Source organism: Canis aureus, chromosome 11 (genome assembly GCF_053574225.1).
Source record: "Canis aureus isolate CA01 chromosome 11, VMU_Caureus_v.1.0, whole genome shotgun sequence".
NCBI lineage: Eukaryota > Metazoa > Chordata > Mammalia > Carnivora > Canidae > Canis > Canis aureus.
The window spans coordinates 71,969,997-71,991,004 of NC_135621.1; the positions used below are offsets into that span (position 1 = coordinate 71,969,997).

The 21,008-nt window shown below is 64.6% G+C and overlaps 1 protein-coding gene across 2 annotated transcripts in view; it reads right to left on the bottom strand.

Annotated features, from left to right (window-relative positions):
- Positions 1-16,057: 16,057 nt before the first annotated feature.
- The window catches only part of ADD2 (adducin 2), an 88,497-nt gene continuing 83,546 nt past the window's right edge, over positions 16,058-21,008 (bottom strand). For both annotated transcript variants that reach the window (XM_077915821.1, XM_077915822.1), the window contains exon 16: positions 16,058-18,251. In XM_077915821.1, the coding sequence (XP_077771947.1) occupies positions 17,947-18,251 (305 nt within the window). In that variant the 3' untranslated portion in view covers positions 16,058-17,946. The remainder of the gene's footprint in view (positions 18,252-21,008) is intronic.

Sequence of the window (21,008 nt, forward strand, 5' to 3'; positions counted from 1 at the left end):
GGACCAGCCACCTGCCTGACTGCAGCCGTCCCTGGGAGCAGGTTTCCAGAAAACGCCCAAGGTTCAAGGAGCCTCATTAGGCCCGCCTCCCCGCTTCTGGAGGCGATAAAGCCCCACACGACCACGTGAGAAAGCACACAGACGCACGCCCTGCCAGAGAGGGTACTGGAGAGGCCCAGACGGCGCCCGGACGGCTGCAGGCGGAGGGGGGCGGAGGGGCAAGGGGGGCACAGGCAGGGGTGTCACCCAGCCGGCAGGTGGCACGAGGCCCGGTGGACAGGGGAGGATGTGTCTCCGCGGGGACGACGGGCTGTCCACGCTGTCACGGGAGGAGGGCAGAGAGGAGACACGGGCCGGCGCTCATGTCCCGTCGGGCGTTGGTGGAAGGTTTCTTTGCAGTCAGTGAAACGGGAGGCAAATGCCTCAGCTGAGAGGGAGTTTTCAGGAGGAAGAGGGGAAGGCTGCAACAGCCGTCCGGGCGAGGGACGCAGCGGCTCCCCGGGCCAGGGGCCGCGGTGAGGGACCCACAGCACGACCTCCAAGAGCAACCGGTGGAGGGGCCCCTTCTGCTGAGGACGTGGAAAGCGACCGCTGTCACCATTCCCACCTGGTTTTTCTAGAACCATCAGAGAGCTGAGATGACGAGGCAGCAAGCTTTTCAGCTCCTTTGCCAAGAGGTCAGCTGTAGGAAGGAGCCTAGCCTTTTCCTTCAGGCCCACAATGTAGGCTCTTCTCTAGATAAATGGAACTTCTGTCCAGGGGCCACATGGGACTGCGGGGCCGGGGGGACGGTGTCCCGGTGCTGGTGAGGCGAGCGCTCCGCGTGCACCGGGAAGACCCAGCTCGGGTCAGGCGGTCTCCGCGCTCATCCTAAAGAGCGAGGCGCCCGCGGGGGACCCCGCCAGCACGGCCCACTCCCAGCAGAGGCCGAGCAGAGCGGCTGAAGCAAGGAAAGGGCGACACGGCCTCCCATCACGAGGGAGGAATTGGCGATCACCAGACAGAAGACAGACACCTGAGTGTGGAACAACAGCCGCACAACATCACTGGGAAGGGACCAGGCCAAGGGGAGAAAACGTGAAAGCAGCCCTCTGATGAGCGTCCGCAGGGTTTTCAAGATGTCGTGCGGATACGGACAAAAACAAGAGCAGGGCGCCGTTGGAAAGAAACAGTCAGAAAATTGTTTAGAAAAAAATGAATAGAGCAGTTGGAGGATCAAGTCCAAGCGCTTTCCTAGGACATAAGGCCAAGAGCTGGAAACCCGGGAGGAAAGGTAAAAGGCCTGAAAGTATCAATCCAGGAAGTCGAATACTTGACTAACAGACGTTCCGGAGGAGAAATAGAGAAAGTGGATAAAAAAAATAATAATTTAAGATACTTCCCTAAGGCTCAAAAGAAACCAAATTTCCGGATTTTAAAAGTCCAAGCAGTATTGACCCCCACACACATCTTTAATGACTCTCTGCATTTTGAGGGGAGGGTACGTCCCAGAGCCAGGGGAGGGAGCAGGGCAGGGAGTTGGGGGGCGGGGAGGAGAGGGAGGGATGGGGGGGAGGGGGAGGGGGGGAGGCAAAGAGACAGTCGTTAAAAATCAGAAAACAAGGGCCCCTCGGCGGCTCAGTCGGTTGAGCGGCTAATTCTTGATTTTGGCTCAGGTCATGGTCTCGGGGTCCTGAGGTCAAGCACCTTGCTGGGCTCCCGCGTGCTCCCTCTCCCCCTGCCCCTCCCCCACTCATGCTCGCGGGCTCTCGCTCTTTTTCTCAAATGAATAAATAAATCTGAAAAACATAAAAATCAGAAATCAGATTGTCATCAGGTTGCTTGTCCAAAACCGGATTTTAAAAGACAACGGATCCAATTCCTTCAAAGTTCTAAGGAAAAACGATTTTGGGTCTAGAATTCCAAGGGTGGCTCAGTCGCTCACGCGGCCGACTCTCGATTTCCGCTCAGGTTACGGCGTCGGGGTCCTGAGCTCAAGCCCCGCGCTGGGCTCTGTGCTCGGTGTAGGTTCTCTCTCCCTCTCCCTCCAGCCTGCCTTCTCCTTCGCTCTCAAATAAATAAATAACATCTTTTTAAAAACGTGAGGCTGAAATAAAATGGTTTCAGCAATGCAGAGCAGATGACGATGGCTGCCGTGAAAACACACCCCGTGGACCTCTGGTTATGGGGACTGTCACTGAGGTGGGTCCACCTTTGTGCCTAAAATCTGTAACACATTTGTCAGCCGGTGACTGACTGTCGTGAAGACGGGGGACCCTTCAGTGTATCTGCCGAAGCTTTCCTTTGACTCGGTGTCAGTCTAGGTCACCGCACCCCCTGTCCCTCTCTCCGTCACCCGGCAGCCCACCTGCATCGCCGTCTGACGGCCTTCTAGGCCTTGCCCAGCTTCCTCCCTACCCCCTCATGCAAATACATTTAACCCCATCCTGGAACCTACTCGTATGTACAGAGAAACCTGGAGATGTGAGTCGCAGACAAAAGGGATCCAACATGCGTGTGATTGAAGAAGAAAACCAAAGTAACGAACCACGGGCGTTTTATTAAATGTCTGGGCACGCGGAGCACGATCTGCTTCCTGGTGCTGACCATTACCTTCCAAAATTCTGAGCCCGCCCGAAGCCCTCCTTGGCTTTGAAGCCATGTGGTCTTGCATCTGCATCTCCTGTCTTCCAGTTACTACGAGAGGTTTCAGTAGGTTCCTTGCCCCCCACCCCGCCGGGGCCCTGGGGTCCTCATACGTACAGTGTGCCCAGTAATACCCACAACACACGGACGCACTGAAAACCACACGAGAGTGGAACACAGTGCCTGGTGCAAGACAGGCAGAGTGAACAAAGGTACAGTTTAACTAGAAACAAGTTGCTGAAGAGAATCGGAGCAGATCACGCTACGTCTTTTCGTCACTGGGTCCTAGAGTAAATACAGGAACATTTCTCGAGCAAGACTGTGTGTAGATGTGGGACCACATTTAGGGGCTTGAATCCCAGCGTTATCACGTACTGATTGGGAGGTCTTCCATAATAGCTCTGGGCCTCAGTTTCCCCATTTGAAAACGATCGTCCTTATCTCTTAGGGCCGATATGAGAGTTTAAATGAGTTAGTACGTGTGAGTATTTAGATGACTGCCCAGATCACAATAAATAATCAAAAATGTTGGCTGTCACTGGGTTTGGATAACGGGCTTTGAGACGCTCCGGGTCCAGGTGCCCGATTGAATAGAATATACGCCTCGCATTTCTCCCCAGTGAAGAAACTTTAAAACAAAACGAAAACAAACTCATGACGGGCGATGGGGAGAACAAGAGCCACAAAAACTGTGAAGCTGGGAACCAGGCGGCTGTGCAGGAGCCCCGGGAGCAGAGCTGGTGGAGCCGTCCGCAGACTGCGGGGGCGGCCAGCCCGACTCACCTTCCAAGCCCTCCAAGGGCTCAGGAATGGGCTACACCGGGCGCCTTCAGAACAGGGGGTACGGGAGGGGCTCACATACGAAGCCGGGGTTGGGGGGTGGAGAGCTGGCAAGGAGCGGTGAGGCTTCTTCCTTCCGGGCGCCCCGGGGCTGCACCAACGTGGCACCAGGCACAGGCCTTTCTGCACAGAGGGAAGCCGAGGCCTGTGTGTTGCCGGGGAACAGGCTCGGGGCGGGAGGGACATGCAGGCTCCTCCTGGGGAGCCCGGCCAGCCCGAGAAGGAGGCCAGTGGCAGGTGCCCGGTACACAACCTGTGACCCCCCGGAACAGGATCCCACCTGCCAAGGCCTTCACACATCCAGGACTTCCCAGTCGCTGTTTTCAGAGCCCAGTGTTAGTCAAGAGCAGACAGTCGAGGCTGCTCAGACCTTGGGGGAGTTCTCTGCTGTGGGATAGAGAGGCCCAGCAAATAGGTGCAAGGGAGCCTAGGGGCGCCTGGGTGCCTCAGCCCCCGCAGCGTCTCTTGATTTCGGCTCAGGTCATGATCTCAGGCTGTGAGGTTGGGCTCCACACTGGGCATGGAGCCTGCCTGAGATCCTCTGTCTCTCCCTCTGCCCCGCCCCACCCTCTCCCTCTCTCTCAGAGAAGAAAAAAAATAATCTAAAAGAAATGGAATGAATGTGAGTAAGAAGAAAACTTCTCTTTTAGAACCACCATTAATACTCCTGGAGAACAAGGAGAGACGACGTCGATGAAGCGAGAACTCTGTGTCCACCCAACCCCCCACCCCGATAATAACAATAACAAAAAAGCTCCTGAAAATTAAAGCAGGATGGCAGAAATGAGACACTCAGTAGAAAAACCAGATGCTAAGTTTCTTCCAGGAAGAAATTTCCTGGAAAGTGGAGCAAAAGAACAAAGAAATACAAATGAAGAGAGATGACATGAGAAGTTAGAGGGCAAGTGGAATAGACCCAAAATCTGACCAAGAGGAATTTTTAAAAGAGAACGGGGGAGGCTAAGGGGACCAGATCATCAGAAATAGTTTAAGGAAATCCCCAGAACTGAAGAACCTGACTTTCCAGACTCGAAGGGCCCAGTGGGAGCCTGCAAATCCACGTGACGGGGCGTCACCGAGGACTGTCGGAATGTAAGATCCTCCAAGCTCCCAGAGAGGAAAACCAGATCACAGATAAAAGGAATCTAGTGGCTTTGTGCTTCTCAGTAGCCACAGTGGCGAGGAGAGCCCAGTGGAGAAATGCTCCAAAATTCGGGGCAATTCGAATTTCGAAAAAAAAAAAAATCCCAACTTGAAGAATTATTTCCAACTTCGAATTCTAGAGTCAGTTAACCATCAAGGAAATGTGCGGACAGATATGATAAAGACAACTTTGGGTTCAAAAACTACCTCCCATGCACCCCTTCTCAGGAGGCCGTTGCAAGCAAAGCAAGAAGGGGAAGGACATGGGATAAAGAGGATTAATTTCAACCCAGAGACGAAATCACTAGAAACATGGTGAAGGGAGATCCCAGAGTGACAGCCGTAGGCCAGGTGATAGGGCAGGTGTCTTGTCGAGACTGGGGCGGCGCGATGAGCATGGGCACAACCTCGACGGCTGGACCGTCTTTTTAACCCGACGAGGCTCCCGGAACCGTGTTCCGTTCCACCAGCAGGTTAAACTAAAAAGGGGCAGACGTCCAGGAAACAGGAAATCCAACCTAAAGAGAAAGGCAAAAGTAAGTTCAGGGACGACCCCAAAGAGCAGTCGATCCCAGGAAGACGGCTACGCCGCAGGCCCCATAACGGGGAGCGGCCCCCATAGGAGGCAGCCGGGCTTCGTGAGGGGCGGTTCCAACAGCCAAGGAGAAGAGAGAGAAAAAAGAAAGAATTAAATCGCTTGATGTCTGTTGACCTTGTATAAGAACGTTCTCAGACACGTTTGGAAGTTGTGGGGTGAACTGACAATCAAGTCCAGAAAATTCCGCCAATGAACAAGCAAGGGGATTATTAACTCCAGATCAAATAGCAATTAAGAAAGGAAACACAATCGCAGCGCCCTGCAGTGCGCGGCCGTGAACCCAGCGTCCTAGGCCGTCGGGGTCACTGCAGGGTGTACGTGGGGGGAGGAGGGACGGGAAACTGGGGTGCGCCGGGCGGCGGGGGACTGGGTGCGCACCCAGCGCAGCGGGGAGGCAGCGCCCTGCACCTGGACACGAAACAGTGAAGGACGACACCACGTGCTTGTCACTCAGAAACGTGGGGCCGCGGACACCCGGGAGGTGGCACTGCTGTCGGGGCTCCAGGACGGGCAGGGCGCGGGGCGCGGGGTGGGGTGGGGCGCGGGAGCCCTACCTCCTCCTCAACATGTTGCTTCACTTTGACGTTGAAACCCCGTGCGCTGCCAAAAACCCCGCTTTATGAATGGGTCGATTTCTCCTCGAGCCTTGGCTTGCAGCCTCGTGGCGGCCTCTACACGGTTCCTTCTAGAAGGCTCAGCTTCCCTTCCGAGGACGGGGACTGTTCCCTAAGCCACGGCCGGCTCACCACGCAGCCAGGTGCCCACCGTGCTCCGAGATGATGGCCTGAGTGACACTAACTGCCTGTCCGACCGCAGCTCGGCCCTGGAGCTTAACCCCGGGGACCTCCGCCCTGGGACCTTGGGGCAAGGACCTCAGCCCTGGGACCTGACCCCTGGGACCTCAGGACAAGGACCTCACCCCCAGGACCTCCGCCCTGGGACCTCGGGACAAGGACCTCACCCCTGGGACCTCAGCCCTGGGACCTCAGCCCTGGGAGCTCGGAGCAAGGACCTCAGCCCCGGGACCTCACCCCTGGGACCTCGGGGCAAGGACCTCACCCCTGGGACCTCACCCCGGGGACCTCTGCCCTGGACCTCGGGGCAAGGACCTCAGCCCCAGGACCTCAGCCCTGGGACCTTACCCCTGGGACCTCGGGGCAAGGACCTCAGCCCTGGGACCTCACCCTGGGACCTCAGCACAGCCCTAGGAGTGCCGTGGGGCCGTGGGGCCGTCCTGCGTGGTGAGCCAGCAGCTCCCGATCCCCCTTGCAGTCGGATTCCAGGCAGTGCGTGTCCCCCCCCGCCCCGAGGCTGGGCCGTGAGGCCCCACCAAGGGCCACCAGGCCGAGTCGTCTGGCTCTGGAGGCTGGAGGGTGGCCCCGAGGGTGGGCCTGGTTGCTCCCTCCCCTGGCACAGACCCTCCCTGAGTCCTCGCTCCCCCCAGGGCCCCGCTCCTCTGCCCTGTCCCCCGGGGCCGCCTGGCTGTGCTGGGGTGTCCGTGGGGCCGTTCACTCTCCTTGTGAAGACACCGGTTACACGGATAGAGGCTCCCCTCGTCCAGCGTAGCCCCTTGGACCCAGGGCTCAGCAGCACCCCACCCACGTGGGGTCTTGGGCTGAGGCCGTGAAGAGCTGTGGGGAGGAGCCGGGGGGGGGGCCTGGGGCACAAGTGGGAGTCGGGGGGGACACAGGATCCCAGCCCGTCTGCCGGAGGAGCCCGGGGAGGTGGGGGACCCCAGTGGGGGCCTGGGGCACGGGCCAGGGAGTAGGGGGGCAGCGGGGACGGGGCAGCCACAGGATCCCAGCCCGTTTGCTGGAGGATCCCCCGGGGGGAACCTGGGTGGGGGCCTGGGGCGCGAGGGTCAGGGGCCCAGGCACCAGGCGTCAGGAGCACCCTGTGCTTCCACCGGCGCGAAGTTTGGAGGCGGCGATAATGCGCCAGCCCTTCGTCTCCGCGTGTGACCGTCCCGCGGGGCTAACCGGCCTGGTCCCCCAGGAGGGAGGACGGGCCACGTGGGTGTCGCCAGGGCAGGATGGCGGGCCCCTGGCTGGGGAGCCCCGGACTGAGCCAGAACACGGGTCCCGCCGGCCCCACCAGCCTGCGCTTCTCGGGCCAAGTCCCTGCGTGGGAGAGTCCCGGTCATCACTGCGGTGACGGTGGTGGGAGGCGCCTGCTTGCCCGCGAGCCCATCCCGCGGAGGCGAACATCGAGGCCCGGGGGACCACACTAGACCTGCGGTGGGGACGTGCGGGTCCCGGTCTGCACCCGGGCCGAGGGCCCCACGGGACAGTCTAGGGGACTTGGCACTTCCCCGCGGCCAGGAGTGCCAGCAGGTGTTGGCCTGCGCGGCCCCCCATCCCAGGCCCCAGGCCCCAGGTTCCCAGGTCACTGGCCCCGTGTCCCTGGCCCCCGCGTCCCTGGCTTCCTACTCCTCCCCGAAGCTTCTGGAACATTGTTGGTGGAGACAATCGGGCGGGCTGCATGAGTCCTCCTCCTGCCAGTATCGGGAAAGGGCTGCCTCGTCACTGGTGAGGGGGCATCACGGCAGTGACGTCAGACCCTGCCCACGTCAGTCTCCTCACCCTCGTCCCTCTGCCCCCCCTGCCCCTCTGCGCCCCCCTGCCCTTCCCCTGCCCCCCGCCCCGTCCCTCTGACTCTCCTCCCTGCGCTGTCCTGACCACCCCCCAGATGCCTCTGCCCCCCCAGGGGTTAGTCCCCCGCCGGGCGGCCCCCCGACGCCACAAGGCCTCAGGACGGTCTGCAGGGCCGCGGGTGGGGGCGCGTGGGGGCTCGTGCAGGGAGGCCCCCGCTTCTCCCTCCGTGGTCTCTGCTCCCTGCACACCTGTCGCCTCCCCCCCGCCCCCCAAGCCCACCTTGCTTCCTGCCTCACAGGGAACAAATAACAGGTCACCCCCAGACACCCGCTCGCCGCCCGGCTGCTCCTCCCCTGCGTGTGTCCCTCCCACAGGCCGGGCCCGGTGGCCTCTGCCTTGTCACTGCCTCCGCGCGGCTGCCCTGGGGTGACCCACGGGCAACGGGGCCACTGAGGAGCTGCGGGCTCAGGACGCGGGGAGGCGGGGGGGGGGAGATGCCCAGGTCGGGGTCCAAGGCCCGGCTCTCGCGGCGGGTGGTGCTCTCACGGCTGTTTCTTCCGATGTTAGTTCTAATAAATAGGATTTCTGATAGCGACGTCCCTCGGCTGAGAACGCGCTGGGGCTCCAGACACGCGCTGAGCAAACCTCGTTCTCCTGTCACCCGATGCTACGTGGTCCCGGACACGCTGTGTGCACGCGTGCGACACACACACCACACGTATGCTCACAACTAACACGCTCGACCCGCCAAGGTTACGGGTCAGCAATAGAGCACGCGGTGCTCAAGGACGAACCCGACCTTCAGGAGAACAAACTGTGTCACCACATAAGACGGTACACGAGAGGCCCCGCCTGTCCCCTGGAGCGTCCCCGTCCCGTCCTGTGGAGCAGCCCCGTCCCCATCGTGCCCCAGCAGCTGTGCCGTCCTCCCCTCCGGGTCGAGGGTCCCCGCGGCCCTGCGGTCCTCCCCGTCTTGGGCCTTCCTCCTGGTGCCATCCCATGTGGCTTGTCGCCCGCTGTCTCTCCGAGGCAGGTGGTGCCCACGCCCCGCGGCCTGTGGGTCACCGAGGTCAGCGGCCTTGGGTGGCCTGTCCCAGCTTCTGGCGCTGCCCGTGGCTCCCGCGTCCCTGCGCCCTCCCTCCGGGCCCCGCTCCATCCCGCCCCTCCTACCTGGCCAGCGGCTCCTCCTCAGCCCCCTGCCCAGGTCACCCCTCAAAGCCTTGTCCAGGGCTCCTGTCACCCCCTCCGTCATCCCTGTCCTTGCCGTCTGTCCCCCACCTGGCTCACGGGTCACTGGCAACGTGTCCAGCTCCCCGGCTGCTGTCCTGGGGGCCGTCACCCGCCGTGACAGAGCACCCCGGGGAGCTGCGCGCCTCCAGCCCGACCCTGTCCAGCGCTCCCCATCTCGGCAGGGCTGGGGGGCCACCCCGGGACTCAGTCCCCACCCCGGGACCGCTGTGCGCAGCTCAAGGAGCCCGTCCCTGCCTCTTGGAGTGGGACACGGAGGGGACGTGAGATGCAGGGTCCTGGCAGCACCGTCTGCAGCGAGACGAGGCTGGGGCCACGCATGGTTCAGCCTCGGGGCCTTGAATGCCGGGCCCAGACCCTTGCTCCTGCCCCGTGCCCGCCCAGCTTCCTCCTCCGTGGCCTCCGTGTCCACCCAGTCACCCAGACTTCTTGTTGATGCCAGTTTTCGTGAAGACTCAGGGGCAGTTACGGAGGGAAGAGGCCAAGGCCTCCCCGGCTTCCTGATCCTGTGGGTTCACTGGCCCCGGGGAGCTGAGGGTGGCTGCGTCTGGGGCTCGGCCGAGCCTGGGGAGCTGGCGGGGCCGGGTGGACGCCGCTCTGCACGTCCCGCCTGTAGTCACGGTCTCAGCAGCCGCGCAGGACGTGGAGGGAGCAGTTCCACGGCTGTGGGCTCCTCGGCTCGCTGCCCGTGGGCGTCCCCGCAAGGGGCTCACGCAGCCTGCGGTTGCGGGGGGAAGGCGGCCGGGTGTCAGCCTGCCCAGCGATGGGCCCTCGGGTGGACCTCGCACGTGTGTCCCTTCCCTGGTGTCAGCCCGGCTCACTGCATGGCCCTGCTCAGGGCTCACTCTCTGGGATGGGAAGGGGGCAGGGCCTGCCCTCTGGGGAGCCCTACGGGGGACGCCACTGCCCCCCGGGCCCTCGGGCTGCACCCCAGGGGCCCTGCCCTGATCCCGCTGTGGCACCAGCAGGGCCCCAGGCTGTGCCCCCCCCACCCCCCGAGCTCCAGGCTCTGGCCACTCAGGACCCGGATGCCCGGCTCCAGGGCCTGCACAGGCCCCTGACAGGGTCCGTACCCTGGGGCTGACACTGCGGCCAGGGGCGGCTGTTGGGTGAGCCCCAACTCTGAGCCTGGCCTTTGGCCCCGTATGAGTGTGCATTTGTGCAGGTGGGAGATGGAACCTACTCGGCCTAAGACGTGCAGCTTGACCTGCCTCTGCTGAGTGCCCGGAGCCTGGGTGCGTGCGGGAGCGCCTGGGCCTGCCTTTGCAGGGTCCAGGGCGGGCACGTCGGGGCGGGGGGGGAACCCTCGCTGCGTGCGGATCCCGGGGAGGTGCAGAGCCGCCTCCGGAGGGGAGCGATCCCGCCGCGGGCTCCGGAGGCAGGACGTCACGCGCGGACACCACCACGGAAGCGGACGCCATTGATTTCATGTTTATTGAGAAAGAAGCCGAGGGAGCGAGAGCGAGAGCCAGTGCGTGTGTTTGCAGATTCGGGCACGGTGGCTCCGAGCCGTCCAGGGGCCACCCAAGGGCACAGGACACGGGCTCAGCTGCTGGGGGCCGGGTGGGGCCCGGGGGAGGCGAGGCCAGGACGGGGGGCGGGGGGGGGCTGCCGGCGTCGGGGCAGCAGAGGGGGCAACGCCGCCTCCTGGCTCGTCCTCCAGGGTCTATAGGGCCGTCCCCTGGGAGCTGCCCCATTTGGTGGTACTTTAGGGGAACACGGCGTTGTTGCACCGTCTTAGCTGGATTCCCGAGCACCTCTTATTGCTACTTTCCCGCTCAGTGATTGGAAGCTCCAGCGCCTTTTAACGAAAATCACGGCCACGTGTGCTACGGCTCCTCTGCGGTCACGGCCTCGCGTGCAGGTGAACCGCTGCCCCCGCAGGGACGACCTGGGAGCGGCCAACGCACCACGTCCTCTCACCGGTGTCCGGCGCAGTCTCCGTCTCTCCCGCCCCCACACGTGCGTGTGCCAGGACCTGCTTTTATTTATTTTTTTATTGTATTTTTATTTATTTATTTATGGAACTGCTTTTTTAAGCAATTGCTTCAGGTTTCTTAAATTGATCGTGAAAAACTAGACGTGGCTGCAAACTTCTTTAACCGCTCACTACCATGTTGTATTTTTTTATTTTTTAATTAATTTAATTTTTTTTTTTTTTACTACCATGTTTTAATTCCATGTTTCCTCCTTTCTCGAGTTTCTTACTTGTATTGACTTTCCGACCAACCGGAGGCGTGACCGGCTAATTTTTTCGCTGTGGCGGGCTCGGGGTCCACACGTGAGTAAACGTGCCTCGTGTCCTCCCCTCCTCTCAACGGCATCGAGCCTGCGGTTGACAGTCGGTGCCTCGTTTTAAAATAGGACGTTTTCAAAAAAAAAAAAAAAAAACGATGTTTTCCACTTGATGGGATGAACACTGGGTGTTATGCTGTATGTTGGCAAATTGAACTCCAATTAAAAGAAATTTAAAAAAATAAAATAAAATATGATGTTTTCCATCACCAAAAAGCCATTTTATTTCTCTATTTGAAGTAGCCCCTTTTCACGAGCGGCTGGTGCCGATAAACGGATGTTAACTCCCGGCAGTGACTCTGCTCCACGGGGGAGCCGGTCCCCCAACTTGTCAGACTCGTCTCCTGCTTTGGAACCGCGGAGTCTCTACCGTGTTGTTTGCTGGCAGCGGCGCTCGCGTCAGCCTAAGCGTGGCACCCGCCGGACGGGTGTGGGTCCACGTGCAGAGGCCCGAGGGGACAGGGAAGGGAAGAGTCCTGTGTCTGCTGGTCACGCGGCGTCGGGTTAGAGGGTGGGCACGAGGCCGTGGGGGCAGCCGCCGCGCTGGGCCGAGTCCCCTGCTGCAGCTCGCGTCAGGGCGGCAGGACGGGCGGGCTCCAGGGTGCCCCCCCCGGCGCCTGGCCGACCCCGGGGTACCCCCCCCCGACGCCTGGCCGACCCCGAGGTACCTCCTGCCGACGCCTGGCCGGCTCCTGGTGCCGAGGCATCCCCTCCACCGCCGTGCACCTTGCAAACAGGGCTGCCAACAGCACCCTGGCACCGTGGCCTGCCCGTGAGCCCAGGCCCCGCGCCCACTCCCCGGGGGGCCCGGCCCCTCGCTGCGCTCAGTGCTCTCCGGGGGAAGCTGCACCCGCTGCCAGGCCCCTGCTTCCAGGCCAGCTGCACCCCCTCCCCCCAGGGCGCTGCGGGGCCCTGGCCTGGTGTCTGCACCAAGCGACCCCGGCATTTCTAGAGGGTGCACGGCCCTCGGCTGCTGCCTTTGTGTGCCCCACGCGGAGTGGAGCGAGGGGGCTGTGGGCCCGGCTGGACGGGGCGATGGGGGTGGGGTCCCCTGTGAGGCAGGGCTCCCCCGCTGACCTAGAGCCGGCTTCCTCCTCTGTGTGGGTGGTGACGGGAGCACCGTGGGGGCCCGTGGGGTTTACCCGAGGTGCCGTGGAGGGGACACGAGGCCCGACACGCGCGGGCGGACGCTCAGCAGCTCCTGGGCCATCCCCTTGTGAAGCGCAGGATGGGGGGCTCCTTCGTCCTCTCGCCCCCCCAGTGTCCCCGTCCCCTTCACCCCGTGGCCTCCGCCCCTGCTGCCCCGTGGGCACCACCCGCATGTGTTCTCGCAGCCCCTCCCTGCCCCGTGCGTCCAGGCTGATCTTCCTTGACGAGCTGCGTGCAGGTGCATGTGGCCGTCGCCTCCCGGGGTCCCCGCGCCTGTCACCTCCCGGGGTCCCCATGCTCGCCACCTCCCGGCCCCGCCAGAGCTCAGGCACACACTCGGCTCCCCCCGTGCGAGGGCTGGTCTCAAAGGCAGGACGTCCCCGTGTGGCTGGAAGTCTACACGAGCCGCCCCGGGGCCAGGGAGGTCAGGGGCCGGGCCATGGTCACACACCGGGAGCATTTACCAGGGTGAGTCTGCAGGTGAGACAACAGCAGGGACAGAGGTCCACCCGCCCCACAGACACGCCCGGAAAGTTCTCCTGAAAACCCAAGGGCAGCTTCGGTGCTCAGAGATTCAAACATAAAACTGTACAAAACTACCCCGTAAATATATATAATAGATGTGTGTGTGTGTGTGCGCGTGTGTGCGTGTAAAGTCCCAAGATAAAAGCCCAGGAAGCTGACCAGTCTGCACGTCAGCGGCTCGGGAAGCTCCCCTCTGAGGGGACAGCGAGGCCTGGGACTGGCACCCCAGGGACCGCACGGACGGGGCGCCCAGGGGACACATGTCACCGCCCCCCGCCGGCCGGTCCCGGCCTCGCGCCCCCTGCACACGCACCCTCGGGGGACAGGAGCGCGACGGGGGCCCCAGCGGCTGCGGCACGGACGCCGGGGAGTCGGGGAGCCCCGGGCCTCGGAGGTCAAGCCGCCACCCCGACGTCGGCCCCGGGGCATGGCTGCAAGGGATCCCCCAACGCGGTCCCGGCTGCGGGAGCTCTGACGGTCGCGGACGGGCCCCTGCGTCCCGGGTGCAAGTGCTGCCGCCCGGCCGACTCCCTCAGAACGAGGTCTGGAGGCCGCGGGGGACGATGGCGGGCGGGAGCGCCGTGGGGACCCTCTGAGCTCTTCTCCCGCCGCCCCAGCCCCCACACTCCTCCTGCCCCCTGGGGGCCGCCGGGCGAGGACAGCGCGGAGCCAGCCCGGCCCGCTCACGACGGCCCCGTCTGCCCCACACGCAGGCCCGTTCCCTCAGCGCCGGCCTGGCCTCGGGGACGTCCTCACGGCGCCGAACGCCGATTTGGAGAAACCCCCGTGCAGGCCGGTGCAAGCCATGACTCCCGCACCCCAAGGCAACCCTTGGCGGGGACGCGGCCGGCCCCCAGGACAGAAGCCTCCCGGCCAGAGCGACCAGGGCTCTCCAGCAGGGGACGCCCCCCGTGTCCACACGGCCCGCGGGACGGTGCTCACGGCCAACACGGCGCCCGCACGCCCTGGGGAGGTTGGCCGGCCGGTGTCCCGCTCGCCTCCCGCGACAGCTGGAACCGGTAAGTAGCCGACCGTGCGCTCCTTCGGGGGCCGCTCAGGGCCCCGGGTATCGGGCTCACGTGTGGCTTTTGGAGCAGACGGTGAACGACCGTGGGGCCCCCTCCCCCCGTGGGGTGGAAAGCGAGCGTCTCCACCACCGGACGCTCCTCGGCCTCTGCGGGGCTGCTGAGACTCGGGGGCACGACAGCTGCGTCCCCGGTGCTCGCGGGCGGCTCACGGGCTGGTGCGTGTGCGGGACGCGAGCGGGGCCGCGTGCTCTCCCAGGTGCTCGGCAGTGGAGGACGGCGCGCCCCCGACCCGGACCACGGCGGGCCGACCGGGCGACCCCCACAAGCCTCACGCAGCAGCCCACGCCCGGGGTTGATCTCTTCGGCGTCCGGGAGTGAGTCACGCCGCCGGGGTGGTTCGCTCAGCCCCAGGGTCAGCAGCGGGGCGGCCTCAGGGTGGGGGGGGGCGCATGGTGGGGACGGCGCGGGCTGCCTGACGGCCCCGCCACCTCCGGACGCCAGGCGCGGGCTGGCTCAGCTGTTCCTGGCGCGGCCCTGACTACACCGGGTCCTTCCCTAACCCTGCAGGCCTCTGAGGAAGGACCCGGGGCGCCCGGGGCTCGGTGGGCGCCTGCCCTCGGCTCAGCTCTGATCCAGGTCCCGGGGTCGGGCCCCATGTCGGGCTCCCCGGGCAGTGGGGTCCTGCCTGTCCCTCCCTCTCCCTGCACACGGCCCCCTCGCGCTCTGTCGGGTAAATAAGATCTTAAAACAAGAACCTCTGTCTGCGGGGAAGATCCCCATCTTCACTCCGGACTGTTGGGGGAGGCTGATTCTTCAAGGATTTATTTATTTTAGAGAGAGGGAGGGCGGGAGGGCGCAGAGGGAGGGGGAGGCTCTCAAGCAGACTCTCTGAGCAGGGAGCCCGAGGCGCGGCTCGACCCGGACCCCAGGCCACGAGCTGAGCAGAAACCACGCTGGGGCCCTGGAGGGCGGTCGCCGCTGCCTGCGTGGGACCCGGTGGGAGGGCGGGGACTTGGGCCAGCGCAGCACGGGGCCCGCCTCCCGCAGAGCTCGGCCGAGCTGCAGAGCAGGTGACAGGGAGGGACGGCTCTGTGCCCCCCCCCGTTCCCCCGTGACCGCAGGCTGGCCCCGAGCTCCGTCCCCGGGAGCCCACGTGCCCCAGCTCTGCGCAGCCCCCTCCACCCGGACCCCGAGGAGAAGCCCCAGCCCCCGAGCCCGTGCTCTCGCGTGGACCGACCCCCCAGCACCCGGCGCCGGCCTCCGAGGTGCCACCCTGCATGCGGGCGGGGAAGGGCCCGGCCGGGGCCTCAGCAGCCCAGTGGCCCCTCTGTGGACGGACGCACAGACCTGGAAACGGCAAAGGGGTTCCCCCCCCTCCGCCCTGCCCGCCCCAAGCGCCTTAGGGAACTGGAGCCCCGTGCCCCGTGCCTGACTCCTGGCCCGTCCCGGTGCCTCGGGGCCTCTGCACACCCTGCCCTCAGCGCGGACACCCCACCGACCCCCCGTCCTCCTGGCGGGTCCCTGTTTGCCTGCAAACCTAACTCCATCGTCACGTCCTCCAGGAGAGTCCCTCCGGCCCAGAGGACAGGAAGTCCTTACGTCCCTGTTGACCCCGGCCCTTGCCCTCCTGGCAACGCGTCTAGGCGCCTCCTGTCCTTGGACACCCGTGTGGGCAGGGACCGCCTGCTGCCCCGCGACCCAGCTCTCGGGGTTTGCCGTGGCGGCCGCTTGCTGGACCGCGTGGCAGGAGCACAGGGACACATACGGCGGACCCGTGGCGTGAGGTCCAGGGACGATGCCCTAGCAAGGCTCTGGCACTTGCACCCCACGAGGCCTCACGGTTGGGAAGGGAATAAAGAGAATTTGCTGAGCGCAGAGCCCGTCGACGTCCCCTCGGAGCTGCAGCCACCGGCACGGGCAGCCGCGTCCCCCTGTGTCCCGGTCGCTCCAGCCACAGCGAGGCAATGCCCGCCGCCCAGGGGCACTTGACAAACACTGCGGGGACCAAAGAATGAACGTGAGATCTATTTTTCCAGAGAAGGCATCAAAGGGTCGGCTTTTAAAGGCATTTCCCACATCACAGATTTTTTTTTTTTTTTTTTTTTTGAGGCAGCGAAGCCCCCGGCCACCGGGTGGCCATCACAAGGAAGAGCGGGGCGGGGGCGGCGGCGGCAGGGAGGGTGGGCAGGACGGTCGCGGTCCGTCCCCGGGGGCAGCCGCGCTCCGGCCCGGCCCGCGGCGCCCTCGTCACAGGGCAGCCTGGCCCCACCCCGGTCCCCGGTCCTCAAGACCTTCGCGTGCACGGACGGGGGAGCACACGGGGGCTCCCGCCTTCACTCCACGGTGCAGACCGGGCGCCGGCGAGGTCCTGGGCTGAAACCACCCCCCTCGGGGATTTGCTCGTCGTCTAGTCATCGTGACTGAAGAACAAAGGCTCCGGACCTTCCTGGAACAAGTCGATTGTCCTTCTGGGGCTCGGCTCCCGTGCTCGTCGGGCGGGAGCATCTCACCCCCACGGCAGGGTTGGCATGACGCCCGAGGGTCCGACGCACGGAAAGCTGCAGGGTCTCCACGTGGAAAGTGAGGGCTCACGCGGGGGACACGGGGATCGAGAACTTTCGCAAGTGCTTTCACGATCATCAGGACACGGAGGAAAAATACTCTTTGAAGACGTTGTGCTGTGAAGAGCGTGGATTGTCTGCTTCTCAGGAGCCAGCAACGCTCATTGATCGATGCCCCGCGGGAGGACGTGACGAGGTGCCGGCACCTGCGACGACAGCTGCGGCCGTCACGAGGCCCCAGACGGACAAACAGTGACGGGCAAGGGCGCTCGGGCTCCATCTGACACTGGCCCGAGAGCACTGATCCCCAGGGCTCAGCTCATTCTCCTCTGCAGGACCCCGAGTGAGGGCCGGACCCCAAAGCAGCCATGGGTTCGCTGCCGGTTCCCGTCGGTCTGGAGGACGGGCCGGGGACACCTGACCCCACCGGAGCAGAACAGGTGCAGCCGCATCGCTCCCGCGTCATGCAAAGCCCGGGAGGCGCGGCGCTTCCCTCTCGCGTTGATCCTCTCGCACAACCCAAGGCCGACAGGAGGATCTAACTCCCCCCGGATTTCTGCCCTGAGCGTGAGACCACGTTTACCCTAAGCTAAATTTGGTTTCAGTTTTGAAGCGCCTGAGATGCGCGACTCAAACGGGCCGGCTCCCGGCTGCCGACACCCGTCAAACCCTTCGCGAGCCCGCGGCGCCTCGGCCAGCCCTCCCGGCGGCCCGCTCCCGGGTCCTTCGCCGTCCGCGTCCAGGGGCCCGTGAGGCCAGCCCGGGGTTAGCGGCTGGGGAAGCGCAAGCAAAGCCATCAGCCCTTGGGAACAAAGATTAACTTCTGCTGGGGGAGGGGGGCGGCAATGTGTCTGCTGAGTGTGCGCGGCAGGGCGGGGACCCCACGGGGAGAGACTTCTGGCTGGGGCAGCTCCGTGGGCGGGAGGCCGCATGCCTGCGGGGAGGACCTGGCTCCTCGGGAGAGTCGGGCCCTGCCTGGGTTGGTCCGAGGCTGTGGGCGCCTGCAGCCCCCTCCGGCCTTCCGCCCGGGGCTCGGCGCGGTGCACGGCGTCCCCACGGGGGTGGCGGTGGCGAGAGCACTGGGCCGGGCGGGCGCCCAGCAGACCCACGCTCCGGCGCAGGCTTCGCCACCAGCGAGCCGCGCGGCCGTGGGGGAGTCTCCTGATTCTCCGGGGCAGCCGTAGACGGAGGGGTTGGTCGCGCGATCTCCAAGTTCGCCCTCAGAGGGTGGTCCAGGGTCCTCGCCTACCCCTCCTTGGCCCTGCGCCTCCGGGGACAGAGATGGGAGAAGGGAAGGGGTGAGGGGAGAGGGTGCGGATGGGAGCCGAAGCTGCTACCAATCAGGACTCCACCTTCTCCTTCTTTTTGCTCTTTTTCAGGAAGGACGGGGTTCGGAATTTCTTCTTCTTTTTGGAGGGAGACTTGGAGGGTGAGCCCTCCGGGGACATGGGGCCGCTGGTGACCGACTCGGTTTTGTCCTTAGAGGTGTCGACATCCGTGTCGGCCGTGGTGGTCATCTGGCTCAAGCCCTTGCTGAGGATGTCCTCTGGGGTTGGCTCGTCCTCCCTGCCGTTGACCACCACTCCTTCCGGCTGCGTCGCTTCAGGCTCTGCGGTGCCCTTGCTTGTTTCCGTCTTAGCACCTTCTAGAAAAAGACCAAAAGATACGACCCATGAGAGTTCGATCAGGTGGGAGTTTCCACGCAGGGTTAACAGAAGCATTTCTAGGCGACTCTATAAAATAAGTCTAGAGCCACGGGAGGGACGGGCCGACGCCGTAGGGCCGAGGGCTGGGCAGGGTTCTCGCCCACCCCCCGGCCCCGGGCAGCTCTGACACTCTGGGGTCGCGTCTACAAACGGACACAGGTAACGGGGGCCGGAGGTGACGGGGGCCCCGCTTTCCTAGGCACAAAGTGAGGGGACAGACCCAGGTGAGGAGAGGCCCCAGGACCGCGGAGAGCATCTAAGAATCGCTGTGACCGGTTCACGTTCACCAGTGAAAATACGGAAATGGCATTTTTAAAAAGCTTTCGCTTAAATTCCAGTTAGTTGAAATGAAAACGCCGGGTTTTCGTACCCGTTTCACGTCCTAGGCCAGGGAGGGACTTTTGGACAAATGGAGAGCGTCTCCCCAGGTGGCCCAGAGGGGAAGGCAGAGGGAGGATGGGAGTCCCCGCCACGCGGACCCACGTCCGGAAGGGGAGATGCCGGTCGGCCCACCCCAGCAGCCGCCTGGCGGGCTCCGTGGATCGCGGCCGTGCTCAGCGCCGGAGCTGCTCAGACCCGAAATGGAGCTCCCGCCCGCCCTCCCCGTTCCCAGTGTCCCCTCACTCTGCTTCCCTCGCGCTTTGAAGTGTCTGGGTGGGGAGGGAGCGTGGGGGTGCACGAGCGGAGAGCGGAGGAGCTGCCTGACGGATGGGGTGGGGGTGCACCCGCCGCGCCCCTGGGGTGGGGGCCCTGGATGAGACATGACGCAGGAGGAATGAAGGGCTGACGGGAGGACTTCCAGGAAAATCAGGATTCTCAGGGGTAAAGGCTGGAGAAACGTGTGGTTACCTGGGACACGGGGCGACGAATGTCCGTCTGGGGACAGGTGGGATGGGCTAGTTTGACTGGTACGGCCTCCCCCACCCGGTGAAAGCCAGCACCCCCGATGGCTCCCTCTCAGCCCCGACACCGGTCCTGGCCCCTGTGGGGTCGACCCCAGCCGTGCCCTCCAGGCCCCGGACGCCAGCGGCCGCGCCCCCGCCCTTCCCACCGCGGGCTCCCACACCCCCACCCCCCGGCTGTCCTCCGCAGCCCTCCGGTCGGCCCCACAGCGGCCCCTGACCCCTGACCCTGAGCTTGACCGGCCCTAAATCTACTGCCAATTTACCCATTTTTCACTTTCATGTGTCACTTTTTTTTAAGAGGACACAGCTGTTTGTGGTCCCCCGCGGCTCCGAGGAAGTCCAGGGAGTGGCTGCAGGCGGGGGGGCTGGAGAAGGCCCAGGAGCTTCTGCTCCAAGGGTCCAGGGAGCCGCACCCCTTTGCCCTGGACGGCGGCACACACGAGCGGCGCTCCGGCCACGTGGACGTGGAGACAGGGAGCGACTCCGCCACCCCGCGTCCCAGGGGTCCGCAGCCTCCCTGCCGGGCACCTACCGGGCACCTGCTGAGCACATCGCCCTGGACGCTCCGGGCCGGGCACGGCCACCCAGCGGACCCCGCGGCCCAGGGCACCGAGGTCTGGGGAGCAGCTCCCCCGCGCCCCGGGACCCAGCATCATCCACGCCGCGGAGCGACCCACACCTGCTGCGTGACGCGGGCCCATAGCCTCTCATGCCGAGCGCAGCCCAGGAGGGCGACACACCCACGGGGCCAGGGCCGTTCCGGGCTCATGGCTCCGCTGAGCCCAGGGACAACGCTCTGGACGGGCCCGCGAGGACCCGGGGTGGCGGCCCCCACGCCGCAGGCTCTCTAGGTGACTCATCTGTGACGGCAAAATAGTAGGCGACGGAGCCCGTGTGACGCTGATGCTGGGCTAACCCCCGGGAGGCACAGGACGGGCTCCGGACGGGCCACGGGGATGGGGGTCAGCAGGACAGGGGCGGCCCGGCAGGTGGGGGGAGGGGGGCGGACACGCCCGACACGGAGGAAGAGGCTGGGACAGAGGATCCTTCACGGAGGCCGAGGGGCGGGACACAGATGGGGGGACACTGAGGGGTCAGCTAGGGGGGATGAGGAGGGACACTGAGGGGTCAGTTGGGGGGGGAGATGGGGGGGACACTGAGGGGTCAGCTGGGGGGGCGATAAGGGGACACTGAGGGGTCAGTTGGGGCGACACACACAGGGGGACACTGAGGGGTCAGCTGGAGGGACACAGACGGGGGACACTGAGGGGTCAGCTGGGGGGACACAGACGGGGGACACTGAGGGGTCAGCTGGAGGGACACAGACGGGGGGCACTGAGGGGTCAGCTGGGGGGACACAGACGGGGGGCACTGAGGGGTCAGCCCGGGGGAGGGAGGAGGCCCCCCACCTGCAGCGCATCGCCTGCCGGAGCAGCGTGGCCCGGGCCCGTCCCGCGCGTGTGCACCCGGGGGAGCCGAGCCCGGGTTGTGGGTTTTACAGCAGGAAACCCCCCGAAGCCCCGGCTGCCCAAGCAAAAGCTGGCGGAGATCCACTCGTTTTGAGGAAGCCCTTCCCTGCCCCCCCCTGCCCCGCGGCAAGTGTTGGGGTGAGGAAGCCGCCCGCCTCCCTCACTACGGAGACAGGTGTTCAGAATCGGGGACCCTCCGTTGATGAAGCACAAAGGGGCAGCGATCGGCGACGGGAGGCCGGGGAGCGCAGCGGCCGGGGCACGACGCTTGGAGCCCTGGCCCCGAGCAGACGAGCAGACGGTGTCCTCGGGCGGCACCGGG